Below are 17,104 nucleotides of genomic sequence, written 5' to 3' on the forward strand. Positions count from 1 at the left end.
TAAGTAATTAGTTAAAGTTTTAATAACAGTTAATTTTTGTATTACTAAATTTATCGAATGAGAAATATTTTAATAAAAGTGAGGGTGTAAACGGAATAAACCAAAGTAATGGGGACAATATCGACTTTGTATAGTGATATGTTACTAAAATGATTCATATAAGTAGCATGTCAAGAGTAGCGTAAAAGGCTGAGAAAAAATGTCTCAAATTATGTGCCAAAAAAACCTGTTTGGTTTGGAGTTAACATTTATAGTATAAATGCTATTAAAAAACCTAAACCAAATGACGCCTAAATTTCAAGCTAGAAGAGCACATGTTCGATAAGGATAAAACAAGAGAACCAAGAAGCAATCAATTTTATCAATATAAAACACAGAAGCAAAGCCTTTTACAGTAAGAATGGGATCTTGCAACTCACAAATCTTGTCACATCTAAATCACAGTTAAAATTTGATGTCAATTATTTCATGTTTAATTTCTAATTGTTAACATAAACATTCTATCCCAAGCATTTCAGGCTTAACAAGCATTGCAAGATTAATATTCCAATTTTACGACAGAGATTCTAGGCTAGTTTTATGAGGTAATTAAAACTTTAAATGTAGGTCAAATCAGAACCATATAGTATATGTGACACATGACGCTAAGCAAGCAGCTCAGATACTATTGAACAAAGTTAAAACTTAACACTAAAACGTTCTCTCACTAAGACTGTTTAGAATTGAATTTAGATTTTTAAATTTTTTTAGAAATAAGAAATTAAATACCATAAATTATGACCTGTCCTATAAATTTTCTAAAAAAATAATAATTAGAGCATACATTTGCATGGAATCATATATTGGAGTCTCTAGCATTCTCCTTTAATAAATACATCACCACGGCCCATACGAGGGCTATCCTAACCAAACACGTCGCTATTGCCCCCATCCCCCACACTGTAAACATCAATAAAGGCAAACGGACGTTGGAGATAATCGAGAGGGAGATAATTGGATGCTTCCTCTCTTTCTCATGGCGGATATTACAACTTCCCAACCCATTTGGCTTCCACTCTCTGCCTCTTGATTTTCGCTCTATTTTTTTTACTCTTCATTCTTTTCAACAAAAAGCTTCAGAATGTCTCTGGCTACAGCTTATGCCAACTCTGCTCTTCACCTCAATGACAAAAATCTCAAAGCCTTTGCAGCTCCTACTCTCACTGGGTTCTTCGCCAGGGGCTATCCCACTTCCCTCTGCATGCGCCCGAGGGCAAAGTAAGTGTGTTATTTAGAAATTTATTTATTTTCTTTCATGTCAGCTGCGGAGTTGAGGTTAATTGTGATCGATTTTGTTATTTTACTTTGATGCTTCCAAGTTTCTTTTGAATTTCATTTCAATTGGTCTGGTTCAATGTTGAGCTTTTATGTTGTAGATCATCTGTTCTCCTCAAGTTTGAGATCTTTGGTTTCATTGGTTTTGGGTTTGTTAATCTTATGATTGAATGAATAGTCAAATTTTGTAGAGAAATATATACATAGCTGTGTGTTTGAAAAATGGGAACCAAATTGTGAATTCCATTCACTTGGCTTGTACCAATCTGTATACATTTGTGGTCCATTTTGTATAAAAGGTAAACAACTCCGGTGCACGAATCATTTTTATTTTATCTCGTCAATGTGTGTTTGTTGCTTGATTCTATTATTTGATAGATGGTTTGTGTTCCATTTTTTAGATTACCATCGTCATTAACTGCCCTTGTTCCACGAGCAACATCTACTACTCTAGAGGTATGCAACAATTGTTAGTCATTGTATGTGCAAATGATTTTAATTTGGTTTAGTTTCTATTGGTTGTTGAGCGGAGGAATGACTTGTTTAGCAGGATGGCAGTACTAGTGAGATTGATACAATTCCCACCCCTCAAGTTATAATTGACCAAGACTCTGACCATGATGCAACTGTGGTGGAGATAACCTTTGGTGATCGTCTTGGAGCTCTTCTTGATACTGTACGACACTCCTTTCTTTGTAATTTATTCTTGATATAATTATAGTTTCATCTTTTACTTTCGCCATCTTTAATTATCAGTTCCTATGGGATAAACAATATTAGGTCTGCATCATCTATCCTTATCTTTTTGTTAATAATATATGCACTTTTGTGATTTTGTAGATGAATGCCCTTAAAAACCTTGGGCTAAATGTTGTGAAAGCAAATGTCTTTTTGGATTCTTCTGGGAAGCACAACAAATTTTTCATCACAAAAGCGTAAGTAACAAATATTGGATATGGTTGTTTTCACCTTTTGTCCGAGCAAATTGGTCCATGCTCATTGTTCTTTGCAATGTGCATCCAGTAGCATTATGCCCTTTTCTTTGCTGTTCTTTTCTTCTTCCCTGAGAGTCATGGTATCCAATCATTGGAATTTGATAATTAATTCACTCTTTTTATTTTGAATGTTTTAGCTTCCTTGGAAGAATATCTTATGTAGTTATGCTCTTTCCCTATCATTTTTTTCTGCTTTCTTGTTCTATTGGCCTCGTTTTGTATGTTATATAATATGGCGTACTTCGGTCTCATGCCTTCTCTTCTTCAAAATTTGTTTTATTTAGTGTAAATTTGCTCTTGCCATATTTTGTTGTATTGTGACTCTTCTGACTCCATGGATGAACTAAGCATTTGGACTGGTTCTCCCAATTGCTATTCTGAAGTGATATTTGATTGATATGGTAGTGGAGCTTGTTTGTAGTGATACCGGTAGAAAAATTGAGGATCCAGAGCTGCTTGAGGCAATTCGTTTGACAATTATAAACAATCTACTTGAGTATCACCCGGTATTCATTGCTGGACATTTTTTTTGGGTTTTTTCTCTTGACTTGTTGTTTGGAGACCCTTCTAAACGTCTTGCCTTTTCTGATTTGGAACTGCTTATCTAGGAATCAAGTTCCCAGCTGGCAATGGGAATAGCATTTGGTATGGTCCCACCAAAACAACAGGTTGTTGATTTGAAGCTGTGATTCTTTTCCTGTACATTTATTCTTGCACACCACAGAGCAATCTAGATAAGATTGTTGCAAGTAATTTCTTGCTTTAGTATGGATCACATTATTTTTTGTCTTTTAACACGTGAAGATAATAAATATGCTTATATTCTTCATATTTGTGGTTGAAACCGGTTCCATCTGGGAATAGATTTCTCAATTTTACAATAGCATTTAGGTCCCCCATCAATTTTGGCTCAAATTTGTTGTGTTGAAATTTCTCAGGTTGATGTTGATATAGCAACCCGCATAAGCATTAATGATGACGGTCCTGATCGAAGGTAATTGTGTCTTTTGTATTTTGTTTGATGTGTTGGGGCTTCTGGGACTTGAACGGTTATTGCCCTATTACAATAATTATTCACTGTTTCCTAAGCAGCAATTTGTTGCTAATGATACAGGATGATTGTTTTATCATGATGAAGTTGGCAGAATGTGTTTTTAGCTTTTTCTACTTCCTTAAAATTTAAGTGTTCATGTGTGTTTTTAATTACAGCTTGCTTTACGTCGAGAGTGCTGATCGCCCTGGATTGTTGGTGGATCTTGTAAAGATTATCAGTGATATTAACATTGCTGTCGAATCTGGAGAGTTTGATACTGAGGTGTTATATTACGTCTTAACTACTCATTGCATCATTAATTCTCTTTTCCAGTCCTAATCTCTTCAGTATTTCTCGGTTTGGCACGTAGGGTTTGTTGGCTAAGGCTAAGTTTCATGTCAGCTACAAGGGTAAAAGCATCATCAAGCCTCTCCAACAGGTGAAGTCTTGGATCATCCAAACTGTAATCCATTTGTGTTGTAGAATGTCGAAATCAGCTACTGGCATTTGATCCATGTTAAAGTCTTTTACTTCAATGGCTTTCGGGTTCTTCTATGTATTCCGATTTGCCTTTCCTGTATATTGATGTGCACTATCAAATTTGCAGGTCCTGGTTAATAGTTTGCGTTACTTCTTGAGGCGACCGACAACTGAAGATGCAAGTTTTTGAGCCACTCTAGCAGCTGACCAACTATCAGAACAATATAAGCCTGCTTACAGGTAAAGATATTCTCCATAAGTATTTGGATTATAAACAAATGAACTTGTGATGTAATTGCGGCGTAAAATGATATCCAAGATGTTGTATTCTGGTAACCCGTATTGTGAAAAGTGCAACTACATATACATTGTCTTCAACTTCTTGGTTCTTGACTCATGTAGCCGAACCCCCAAACTTTTGGTATAAAAACTCAGATGATGATAATAAGAAATTACGATTATCGAGGAGTGAATTATTTGTTCTACTGCTACATAATGAAATGATAGATCACATTTTAAGCTGCATCAAACACACAACTCATCATATTTGATCATACTTAATGGCTCATTTGATCTATTGCAAGGGAATGTAATTTATGTGACGGAAATTTAAATCCTGAATGGAAAGTTCTGTTTTTCCTTCAAAGTCTCCAGGTTTTTAGACAAGTGTTGAAGGTAGAGTCGAGTTTTCTTCTTACATGGATACCTTTTAAATTCTTGGTTGCTTGTTTTCTGAGAAATGAAGTCATAGGCACGTAGGTTCGGAGCTAGACCAACTACTCCCAGAGGTGCCAATAAAAGTTAGATATTTGATAAAACTTTCTACCGGAGAGAGCAATCCCAAAGATTTGAGAACAAAGCAATTGGCAGTAACCACTGAATAAGTTTCTTCAGTTAGCGTCCAATACGCCATATATGTGCAAGAAAATATATGCAGAGTGAGAGGAAGAGCCTCCAAGGAGATGTTGTTGACACCAACTGCTGGATTCCCAACGACCGTACTGGAATTTATTATCCCGAAAGTCATCAGAAAGTTATATCAGATGTTCCTACCCAAGCAGCCAAGCAGCCAAGCGGGAAAGGATCCAGTGGCTAACTGGTTTTGGCATGGAGAAATAATCCGATAACACCCGGTCGAACATGGTGTCACCGGACCTAGGCTAATTTATTTAATCATGCAACATTCCAACATTGCATGCAAAGATACATAGTCTTTTGCTCTACCAAAAAAGGAAAGATGGTCTTTGAAAGAACATAAAAGATGAGTAAAACCCAGATAACACTTCCTTTTCTAAGACAAGTCTCCGATTCATCAAATTCCCACATGATATACATTTTTCTTACATTTATATCCGGTGGATTACCAAGCACATTTGCAAAGAAAATAATTGTGAGCAACACATGAATGAATGCTTCAAACACAATCTGTAAACAGAGAGAGCTAACTTGCCAGAATGAAAGGACAAAGAGACCCAGGATTTGAAGAAGCTTGCTCATTTCTTCTTCATGAAGTAGTGACTCCCAAGATTTCACAGCTCCAAGCAAGTCACCAAATTCAAACACTCAATGCTGAAGATGGCCAGTTAGTTGTTGAAATTCGTTGGCCTAAAAATTAAAGAATTTTGAAAAAATTTCCATAAATCAATTCAACAGAGACCAAACTTCAGTCACTCATAACTCGTCAAATCTTTCTATCGTTAACATGGCTGGACGAAGATGATGTTTTCGATCTGACAACCCTCTCATCATGATCAGCGCTAAAGAGAACATTACTCCAGTTTGCCGACCTTTGGACAATCCTTGAAGGAACCTGATCACTATCTTCTCCACCAGAAGCTTCATACCCATCACTTGTAGACCTTGAAAATGGAATTCCCCTCTGAGCAACTGTACCACTTCCTGAAAGACCAGCGATCCGTCTTGACTCTTCAGCTCCTGAAGAGGAGACCCGAAATGGGTGTATGTCTGGTGAGTCTAAACTACTCTCAGGAGAAGAAGCAACAACACCAGCAGATGTTGACATAGCATGACTTGTTTGGAACGCACTGCGCGCTTCAAGCTGAAGAGGGGCCAAACCAGTTGATGTCTCGTGGAAACCTTTCTCAGTAGCCATAGCTGAGACCTTTGTGATAGGCTCCACAGGTAGGTCAGCTGGAAGGCGCACTCGCTTACTAGCTCGTCTTCTATTATTCTCAGGCCTTGCAACCACTCTGCGGTCACTACTGCCAAAACTGCTGTTTGCTTCTAGTCCGAAAGAGGCTTCCTGTCGTATAACAGGCTGCAAAATCTTAGACCTCTTTCTTGCCTCTGCAGCGGCTTTTGAAACCTCGTCTGCATTTAATCGTGCTAATGTCCATGGACTGATCTTCACTGCTGGATTCCTCTTCTTGACTGGCTCTTCACCAACCATCTTCTTCCCTAATGAGCTTACAGAACCAGTTTCCGGAGGAACAACATCAAACTGAAAGAGAAAAAACAAAAAATGACGAATATCATGAAATAGTAATAATAATGACGATTGCATACGTTGCATCTTATATAACCAGTCTCCTAGTGTTAATCATAATCAAAGTCTACAGCACTGAGCAGATAGATGAAGTTTGACTAATTTAAATGAGTGTGCATCTTAGTAATTGAGCAATAACAAGTTTGTTTGTGCCTCAATATTGTTTAATGTGCACATCACCATACCATAAACAAACTGTAGGGGGCTGTGTGAATCACATAAAAAGAAGAGTGGAGACCGATCTTTGTTCGCATAGCAATGAAAGAGAGTTTTCGTGTGAACTAGAGTTTTCCTGTGAACTTAGTAATAGAGTGGTAAACTGGTAATTTTTGATTTTATACACTTCAAAGTCAGTGGTTTTGGGCCCCGACTGCAACAAAAAATACATGCAACCAGGGGTTACATTTCAATATATCACGTAACTGTATTTCAGAAGGACGACAATTGATCATCTAGAAAACTTCTCAAACCACATTGTTGCGGGCAATTATTGTAACAAGCCTGATTGGGAAGGTGATCTGCTGATAGGAAGCCATTAGGAAATAAGTAAACACAAAAATGCACTCCAGTAAAGTATTGTGATTTTCCAGTGATCAGCTCACTGGTCAACCAATGGAACACAATTCTTTTTGCAAAATTATGAGTACTAGAGTAATTAACAGACTCCTAATACCTGATCTTCCAAAAACAGACGAGGAGGTGTGCACCAAGTTGCCCGGTGGAAAGTACTAAAGGAGCTTGCACTGCTTAATCCCGTAAGTGAACTGACAATAGACATCTGTGGACTCTGCTGACCCCCAATTCCTTGTTGTTCTTGCTCTTGCTCCCTTAATGCCACTATGTAGTCATATGTGCTGATCCCCTGAAACATGTGCAGAAAACACTTTGTTAGCTGCTTTCATATAAACCCAACATAAAAATCTCAAAAGAATAAAAAGGGGGAAATAATTTAACACGCATAAGAGCGAGGAAGAAAAGCGACAAGATCCCATTTACCCAGATCTAAAATAAGAGCTCAACATTTGGAGGTGGCAAGATCACCTTTTTTATGAGAAGGATGTGGAAGAAGAATAGCTGCGCCAGAGGGAGCGTTGCAATCATGGCCAAAATGGTGCATAATGACTGAGAATGTAAGTTACAACTTGTTAGTTTGCTAGAGAATTTGAATGGTATCAAACATCAAATGCATTTATTAAGCCCCGACCATCTGATTTAATCACTCTTTCAGGCAGAGTGCTGGATGAAAGCTAATCTGAAAAGAAAAACATTTGATATATATCCATAAGAAAACTTACCACCACAATAACAAAGGGAACCATAGAGAAACTGCTTCCCAACTTGGAAGAGATATCCACAGAGTATCGCCTTCGCTCAAGAAAACAGCAGACCAGTACAAGGATTCCAGTCGACCATTGTATAATAAGCTGCAATCTCAAGCCCAAGTTGCACAAACCATGTACACACCTGTCAATAACTAATTGATATGAAAATGACTTGAAAATAAATTGGCTTACTCTGGGGTGATTGTCTGGCCTGACGCATGAGGATATCATAGCATCAATTAAATACAAGTCTTTTACACCGGGATTTGTCCAACTTTCATTTGGAACATGATTGGGAGAGTTTCAGTGAATAATGTTTGAAGCAAAAGATTCAAATGACATAAAGGAGCAAAGAAACTACAGAATTTAGGGACAATGAACCGTGTATATTCAGAAAACTGGGTAAATTTCAGAACAGTTCAATTTGAGGAAAGCGTATCAATTCCAGAATAGTTGGAAATATACAATCTCAGGATAACCATTCAAGCTGCTGCACTCAATTCTCACCAGATTTTTTTCCCTTCCTAACAGAATGGTGATACAAAACCATTGTAGGAGAAAGGAAGGATTTAGGCCACAGAAGATATATCCTAGAGGACAGGCTAGAAGGTTATGCATGAGGAACATGCATCAGTGATTTTAATAGGATACCATGGATAGGAAGTGCTAACAATTTTGGCTTGAACATTTGGAGACTCCAAGGCAGAAGATTAATACACGTGCTTACCAAGAGGATAGCAAAAACCATGAGGGTAAAAAACTGTCGATAGTTCCTTTTGCCTATACAGTTGTTAATCCACTGCAAAAGCAAGGGATAAAAATCAGGTTAGTAGAATAATCAGAGAACGTAAAAGTCTCAAAAAATCAAGAACCTGTATACCCTGCAGTGATGATCAAAGCGGTCTACACACTTGTCACAAACCCTACAGTGCTTGCTGTACTTGAAAACCTGCAGATCATTAATAAATTGATAAGCAACTTCATAAATAGTCAAATACACATTAATGGAGAAATATTTTAGTTATCAATAATCAAATATGGTTAACCCCGTGAGCTAAAGAATCACTATCTCTGTACTGATCAATTAAACAAAGTTTGCAATTAAAGTAGATCTTGATAGAGAAAACCCAAGTCACACACTTGATTTCTGAACACGATGACAAACAAGTAGCCCTCATCATATTCCTTACAGCTGAGCAAAAAAAGTAAATTACTTACGAAAACATAGAATTTGAATGATCTCAAATGGTTGACAAACCTCAACTTCACACAAACTGCAATAGAACATTCCATCTTCGCTCAGTTGTTGTTCACAAGATTCCTCATTTGGATTTGAGCAATTGCAGATAAAAGCACAAGGAGAAAAGACCAATAGGAAACAACATGGTTTATCTCTGAAGGCCTTCTGCTTCTGAATGTCAGTATTGGAGTCATTGAGAGTTATATCTGTGCTCATAACATCTGAATCTGCATGTTTCTTTGCAATTGTAGGGGCATTTGGCTCATGCAAGGATGAAGTTGAGTCCACGGCTAGTTTGGAATCCTTTGCTCCAATATCCTTCCCCTTAACTGGATTGTTGATACACTTTCTAGACCTAAAAACTCCTGTATCTGCAGGATCAGCTGCTGCACACCAGATGTACAGACCAAAAACACAGGCAATCTGGAAAAATAACAGTTGTCAAAGTTCCAATTAAAGAAAGGACACATCTAACCATGACCTGAGAACAAGACCAAACCTAGCACATTCATGCATGGATATTGCAAACCAATAATCTCTATTAATGCATTTCCTAAATCATCGGCCAATTTCAGAGCTCTTAAGTCTTAAACATCGTTGAAATTAATGATTTTGACTTCACAGGTATCATGCATATGGGCATCAGGTTTCATTAGATTTTTCCTTTCTTTTCTTTTCTTTTTTTGGAATGCAAAAGAATTTTTCTTCAAGGCCCCCAAGGAGGTGAAACCCAAAGAGAAAGATACAGCAAAATACATAATAAATAACAAGAATTCTAATATGCCACTTTTGAGTCTCACATTTACAGATGTAATGTACGTTGGCAGATGCCACCATCTAGCAGTTCTCAATGCAAGGATTGGCAAGGCAGAGATCTCATTAGCCACTCACTGTATGGCATTCAAAAGACATAGAACATAGATGGAAGTTGCAGAAATTCCTACAGAATGTAGTAGCAAATGGGCATTACTAAGAAAACATAGTGGATAGTTTTATATGGTTCTTAGCTTTTAGACCATAAAGTTCGGGATGAAGCTATGGCCTCTAGTCGGGAACCACTATAAACTTTACTGGATATGTGTCACAAATTTTTATAAGTTCACCATTTTACTTTGACATTGTTGCACAAGTTGAAGTTGCAGATATTCCTACAGAATGTAGTAGCAAATGGGCATTACTAAGAAACATAGTGGATAGTTTTATATGGTTCTTAGCTTTTAGATCATAAAGCATGGATGAAGCTATGGCCACTGGTCGCCGGTCGGGAACCACTACAAACTTTACTGGATATGAGTCACGAATTTTTATAAGTTCACCATTTTACTTTGACATTGTTGCACAAGTTGACAGCTACTTACTAAGTCATTTAAGTTGTATAACTACTTCTAACAACCAAGTTATGAATTCAAGAGATTAAAGTCATCTAGTGGTGCTAATGTAACTATTAGCTAAGATGTGTAGCTCATTGTGCATATACTTCACTGCTCAGATTCCAACAGCGGTTAGAAATCAAGAACTTTGTGTGCATATTAAATACCATATGAAATTTGAACAATGCAAATGACTGAGAACTTGAGTTCAAATGTCAACTGCTTCAGAAAGTAAATTATTTTATTCATTAAGCATTTTCAAATTTTTTTTCAAATGCCTATGCAAAAAGCAGAACCCGTCTAACAAGCAAGAAATGTCTGCAATAGGAAGAACCACGAAATTCAATTCAACAGCAGTGATGGATTGAAATCTTCCCAGTATGAGATATATTCAGTTCATCCTTAACAAAACCAGAAAATCAAAAGTTAAGCTATTCCCAAAAAAAAGTGAATTACTTTAATCTAGCAGATCAAAATCATATGACAACCATATCGTACAAACCAGGAGAGAGAACAATTAAGGACCCATGGGTGCAGAAAAAGCCAACAAAAATGAACAATAAAGCAGAAAGGGAAAGGTTGGCCAATTAGAGAGAAAAAAAATCAGGTATAAAGCTACACAAGTGAATTTAGGAAATTCGCCATAATTGGAGAGCACAGATCTCAGTTCTTCCGCAAACCAAAAGGCTTACAAATGTATATGTAGAGAAATCAAAAGGAAAGACAAATGGCTTACAAGTGGAGTGTAGATTCCGACGGCTATACACTGAAACATCTTCTTCCCAACGAAAGGAGCGATAAACACGTAGAAAGTGAACCCCAATGCCAGAAATACAGCAACAGCCACAACCTTCAAAGAGTCGAAGCAGATACATAATAGTTAGGGGAAAAAAGAAAAACAAAATCAAGCTAAAAAAGAGAAAGTACCAAACAGTAATAAAGAGAAAGCATATACCTGAAGGGGATGGTAAGGGAGTTGCCAACCATGCTTCCTCATCTCAACCCAGAAACAAAAGATTGAACACAGTAAACAGTAAAACGCAGTGGACGAACAAAAAGAAGCAAAAAAAAAACTACTCTACCCTATAACCGAGCCATTAACCCAATCAAACATTTACTACTCTATTTCAGATGGGTCTAATCAGAAAGGCAGAGAGATATAGGGAAGTACAAAAAGGACACGATAAAAAATGGAAAATAATGGGAAAAAAAAAGCTGGGAATTGAAGAACTGGGGTGGGTATGAGGAGCGGAAGAGAACAAAGGAAGTTTTTGTCTGTTTCACACAATCATAGCCTCTCTGGTCATGGAAGGAGAGAGGGGGTGTAGTCTTTAGGACTTTTTCATTGTTTCTTGTGAAGCTTTTCTGAGACTTCACTGGGGGATTGAGTGAGAGAGAGGATGCGTCTTCTTTCTTTTTGTTGCATATACCATAACCCTTTTACTTATTTATCTTTTTTTTTGCAGCGATATCTTTTTTCCCCGGGTAAATCATGTCAGTCACACAACCCACTGGCCACTGGCTCTGCATCCGACAGTTTTCCTTTTGTTATTGCTACCGCCAACCACTATCACCTTTCTTTAATTGCTTCTTCTCACATGCCACTCATTATGTTTATTCAGGGTTAATTAAACACCCAATATGGGTAGTGTTCGGTTACATTTATGTTGATTAAAGTTGTTGAAAAAGCAATGATAAATTATATACATAAGTATCATGTATTTAAGTGTTAACATATGTAGATAAAAATTAAAATAAATAATAAATAATTTAGGAAATAAAAAAATAATTTAAACTTATATAAATAATTATAATTAAGTATTTCATCTTTTTTAAATATTAATAATATTATACAATTAAATTAGTACATATTTTTTTATTAAACAACTTCCTTAATACAATTCCATTAATATTATAATATTAGTATTAATATAATATTATACAATATATATGCTCTGACTTTAGAGTGCTTTTTAACAACGAATTAAAGAAAAAATTAAAAAGTGGAGGAAGGAAGGAGATGAGGGTAGCATGCTCAATTCATTATCATGGTGAGGATATATTATGAATGAAAAGTGAAATTGTGGTAAAATTGTTTTTTTCCAAAAATTCCGAAATTGTTGTAAAAGTGTACAAAATTATCTTCGAATTTGTGTACCAAAATGGTTGTTTGGTTTGCAAGTAATTTATGGCCTAGTTTAAAACAATTGTAAAGTAGTAAAAATGGTGGTAGTAGAAACATTGGACAATTTTAGTTACAGATATGCTGCATGAATGTTTGGTAGTGTTTGGTTGAACTTTTACTGGTAACAATTATGATGTGTAGCATATTGTGACAAATTACTTGCAGGGGTATCATGCATTTTAGTTGTAATAAAGACATATAAATATATTTAAAAATAAAAATTAATTTATAAAACAAAGATAATTGATTAAAATACTATAAAGATAATTCATTTATAAAAAAAATTTAATACTTATTAATGAGGACAAAAGAGACAAATGTTAGGCAAATGCTACTAAAATTCTTTTTTTTGTAGCATTCAAAAATGGCCATAAAATGTTCCACAAAATCCCTCGAATTACGTGCACGTAAAATGTTGTTTGGATGGTATAAATGTTTGTAAAAAAACTTTACCAAACGAGCCCATATGCTACTAAGTAGCCTAAATGCTACTCAAAAGTGTTTGTCAAACGAATCCACATTTCAGACAGCATAGATGTCTTTTCTTCCAACTCAATCATTCAATTTTTCAGATTGTTTTAACTCAATCACTTAAAATTTAGATTTGTTCTATTAGAACACGCAGACAAATTTCATCAATTTCAATCAGTCAAACATCCTACATGACGTCAATTGAGAAGCTACATGTCCAAGGAATTGTGTTCTCTGTTAAGACCATCTACAGCAAAAACTCTAAATTTATAGTAAAAGGACAATTTTCACAGATTTACAGTTTCTCTAACAATACCTCCACGCAACATATACTCTAAACCATACTCTAAATCATTTAAATATTTATTTATACAATCAAATTTTATCATTTTAACTCAATATCTTTTACAACTATCATAACATAAAATGAGATCATATTTACATGATAAAAATCAATTCACGTTAATATTTTGTTAAAACTAGATATAATAAAAATATCCATAATAAATATCTTATTTTATTATTTATAGGATGCATTTGGTAGACAATTTTAACTGTAGCATATATTGTAGCATATATTATAGATAAATAAATGATGGTAAATAAATGGTAGTAGATATGATTTTTGAAATACTGACAGGTGTCTGGTGCTATTTTTGCTGGCTGCATATATGGTGTCAAAATTGTTGTGTAAATTACGTGCAGGGGTATTACCTTAAACATAATAATTAAATATTTTTTTATTCAAATTTTATTTAAAAATAATTATACATAACAATTAAAGAATTATTAAAGGAAATTTTAGTTAATGAATAATTAAAAAAAATAATTAAAGATTTATGTAATTATCCTTGTTAAAGAATTATCTTCAACAAAGGGATTTTTGCCTCTACTTCGCACAAGATCGATTCAACAAATAGATTTCACTCTCTGTGCACGTTTATTTCTCTTTCTTCTTCTCTATGTCTCTCTCACGTGGTCGCGACTGGAATGCAAGATCTCTTTTGGATGTGGGAAGAATAGGAAGAGCCGTCAATCTGGGTTCAAAGCGATGGTGGAGCGTTAAGAGCCGTCGATCTGGGTTAGCACGAACGTGTTCAAACGGGAAGAATAGGAAGACAAAGGTGAAGCGAAGAAGAGTAAGAAGATGGGGTATTAAAGCCCTCTAATTTCTGTAGTTGACGGTTAGGGAGAGGTGAAGAAGATGGGAAAGAAGAGGAAGAGAGAGGTAAAGAAGATAGGGGTATTTAGGGTAGCACACTAAAAAGTTGAGAGTAGTTTTGTGCACCAAACGGTGCCACAATTTTTATATTTTGATTATAATATGTATTTTGGATCATAATTTTTTTGGATTGGAAAGTCAAATTGATGGACACTTGGTTCATTTGTTTTCAAATACATTACATGATACATGACTAAAAATTCATTGCATAGACTCCTGGCTCATTTGGGATCATATTAAGTATATGATACCCATCTCACAAGCGTTATTAGCCGCTTAGCCAAATAATATTTTAATCACAATTGTGGATTATTGTGTGGAATCGGAACTCTTCTTCATCGTTTCGTAGCTGGTTCCAATGGGGTACATATCTCTTATGAATTCCCAAGAAAACGTACTCAATTCAATCATCAAATAATTCCCAACTTAATCATCACAAGTGATCCGGATTATCTCTCTCAATCCTTTTGATTCGAGAGCGTTGAAATCGACTCTAGCACTCTCTTCATCACCATTGAGAATTCTGATTCTATTGTTGTTGGTGAACTATCTATTTCGAACCTCCGATAGAGACTCCGACAACGTCGACTTCACAGAGTCGCAAAGAGGCAGAGAGATGATGTCAAGAAGGAGAGAAAATAAGTGGAAGAGGGAGAAATTAAATTAATATAATATTGTTTCAGTATTGAACTGTGGAATGCCCTTTCTTTGGTGTTACTGTAGGAAAACCTAAATTTAGAACATTCAGTGTTTCAGATATGTAGTTATCATATACTTGGCTTTTCCATATCATTTGTTGATGGCAGGTACTAAACACACACTTTATTATATCAGGTGAGCAAAAAATCTGAGCAATACATTGTGAATGTGAAACAGACATCATGTACATGTAGGTCATGGGACTTATTTGGCATATCATGCACTTATATTGTGGTTGCAACTGAATGGCTTCAAAGATCTAGCAGACTATGTGCACCAAAAGTATATAAGGAAAACGTATTTGAGGGTATACCAGCACAATGTAGAGCAAACCAATGGAGAGGACTTATGGATTGCCCCTAGTAGTGATAACATTATATCATACCTTCCCCGCCCCCCCCCCCCCCCCCAATAAATGTAGTTGTTGGAAGACCAACGAAGAAGAGAATGATAGAACATGATGAGTCTAAGACAAGCAATAGATAGAGAAGTAGGTATTCCAAGATAAAATGTGACAAATGTGGAGGACAAAGGCACAAAAAAGAGGATGCAAGAATCATGCAATATCTCAGTTAACTTGTTTTGAATGCAAAATTCATGATATCTTAGCACAATATTTTGTTACTAAATATCAATTCTAAAATGATAGCAACCCAATGTGAATGTTAATATGGAGATGGAAAGTGCAACTAAAAGAGAGGGTACTGGGGGAAGGGGTTGTGGCAGAGGTGGTAGAAAAGTTGGTGCAATGAGAGTGGGTGGCAGGGGTTCTGCTACTTTGATTGCAACAGGGAGTAGTGATGCAAACAGAGCTTCTGGAAGCAGTGTGTTGAGATAAAATAAAATAGTTGTGAGAAGATCTATGATGCGAGGGGGTAGAAGCAGTGTCAAACCCTAGAGCCATGTATTGCCAATGGAGTTGACTTTTGATGGATCAAGCAACCCTAAGAAAAGGAAAAAATTCAATGCTAGGAAGATGCCAAACATTATTTATACAATTAAGGGTGCAACATCCAGCGCCAAGTACACTACCATGTTGAATGCAACTCAGGAGGCCGTCAAGCCGTTACGAAAGCAAGGAAGTAGTCATATTAGTCAAATTGTTATGTTATGTGATGGTTAAGCTCTATATATGTACACGTCTGATATATGTACAATGTTTGATATTTGTTCTCTCTCTTTTTCTAGGTTTTTTTTCCCAAGTAGAATTTGTCATTCCACATCAACGTTGATCCTAATGGTTAATACGCCATGTAGGATGTTTGATTGATTGAATTGATGAAATCTGCCCGAGTGTCCTAGTTGGAACAAATTTGAACTTTAGGTGAATGAATTGAAACAATCTAAAATTGAGTGACTGAGTTTGAACAAAGGTCATCTTTCAGTGCTTAAAAGTTTAATTAACTCTGTTTATTATAATTATCATTTTTTATTTATATGCTCTAGAATTGAACAACTGTGTCGTTTTGTTTGTAAAAAGTAAATGTGAAAGAGTGGGTAACTGTTTCAATGGCTTTTTTCTCTCTTTTGAGCTCCCGTAGCTCTCACCAAGTGGATGTAAAGTGACTTATTACGCTATGCAATCCGCCAGTGTATTTGTCTTAGTGTCTTATTACGTTAGGCAATCCTGATAGTGTATTTGTGTCTGTTGCTTATTACATTGGGCGAACTGATAATTTATTTGTCTAAGTGCCTTATTATACTATACAATTCTCATAGTGAATTTGTTCCAGTGGCTTATTACATAGTCAGATTTGATAGTGTAATTAGTACATTGTAATTAAAAAAATAATTGAAACATGTGCTCATTACACTGTCTTGTTTTATACCCCCGAATTTCATAAGTTCCAAGTCGAAAAGGACACCCTTATGAATTGAATGAATGAGAGCTCCAAAACCAATCATTTGAATTTGTATAAGAGACATCTATAAAAGACTTGCGTGGAATTGAAGATTTGACAGTTTACTCACTTAGTGCCCACCAGAGTCTAAATAGTGCACTTCTCTCTTGTTTTATACCCTTATTAATCACATGAAAATGAAAATAGTTACCCTACATCTGCATTTGATCAAGAGCTTTCAGTATCTTAAAGAAAAAAGGTTAACTAACTTACACCATATTTAACACATTCAAAGATCATCAGTCTAACCATCATTAAAAGCTTCTCCTTCATGTTTAAACTAAAGCTTCAAATTGTTCATAATTTTAACTTTTTGGTAATGGTTCGCGTCCCATGTGTACCCTTCTTCATTCATAAAGTTATGAA

General features: G+C 35.8%; 2 protein-coding genes across 3 annotated transcripts; one reads left to right on the forward strand and one right to left on the reverse strand.

The window, feature by feature from the left end:
* The first annotated feature begins 922 nt into the window (after positions 1-922).
* Positions 923-4,290, forward strand: LOC120001661 (ACT domain-containing protein ACR11-like). Of its 2 annotated transcripts, none has more exons than XM_038850077.1 (10): positions 923-1,257; positions 1,716-1,770; positions 1,862-1,990; positions 2,155-2,249; positions 2,731-2,815; positions 2,918-2,977; positions 3,248-3,303; positions 3,519-3,624; positions 3,713-3,781; positions 3,950-4,290. In XM_038850077.1, exons 1-10 carry the CDS (start codon positions 1,121-1,123, stop codon positions 4,010-4,012), a joined length of 855 nt encoding a protein of 284 aa, XP_038706005.1. In that variant the 5' UTR covers positions 923-1,120; the 3' UTR covers positions 4,013-4,290. The 2 variants fall into 2 exon arrangements, with proteins under 2 accessions (XP_038706005.1, XP_038706007.1); XM_038850079.1 differs by having other exon boundaries at positions 1,865-1,990.
* A 794-nt stretch (positions 4,291-5,084) lies between these two features.
* On the reverse strand, positions 5,085-11,693 carry LOC120003036 (probable protein S-acyltransferase 22). Its single transcript, XM_038851930.1, has 9 exons — positions 11,216-11,693; positions 10,997-11,110; positions 8,909-9,313; positions 8,531-8,599; positions 8,378-8,449; positions 7,624-7,752; positions 7,370-7,450; positions 7,002-7,190; positions 5,085-6,283 (listed from the first exon to the last, which is right to left on the reverse strand). The coding sequence occupies exons 1-9, from the start codon at positions 11,255-11,257 to the stop codon at positions 5,504-5,506; spliced, it is 1,881 nt and encodes a 626-aa protein (XP_038707858.1). The 5' UTR covers positions 11,258-11,693; the 3' UTR covers positions 5,085-5,503.
* Positions 11,694-17,104: the final 5,411 nt, after the last annotated feature.

This window comes from Tripterygium wilfordii, chromosome 7, assembly GCF_013401445.1.
Source record: "Tripterygium wilfordii isolate XIE 37 chromosome 7, ASM1340144v1, whole genome shotgun sequence".
In the NCBI taxonomy this organism is placed as follows: Eukaryota; Viridiplantae; Streptophyta; class Magnoliopsida; order Celastrales; family Celastraceae; genus Tripterygium; species Tripterygium wilfordii.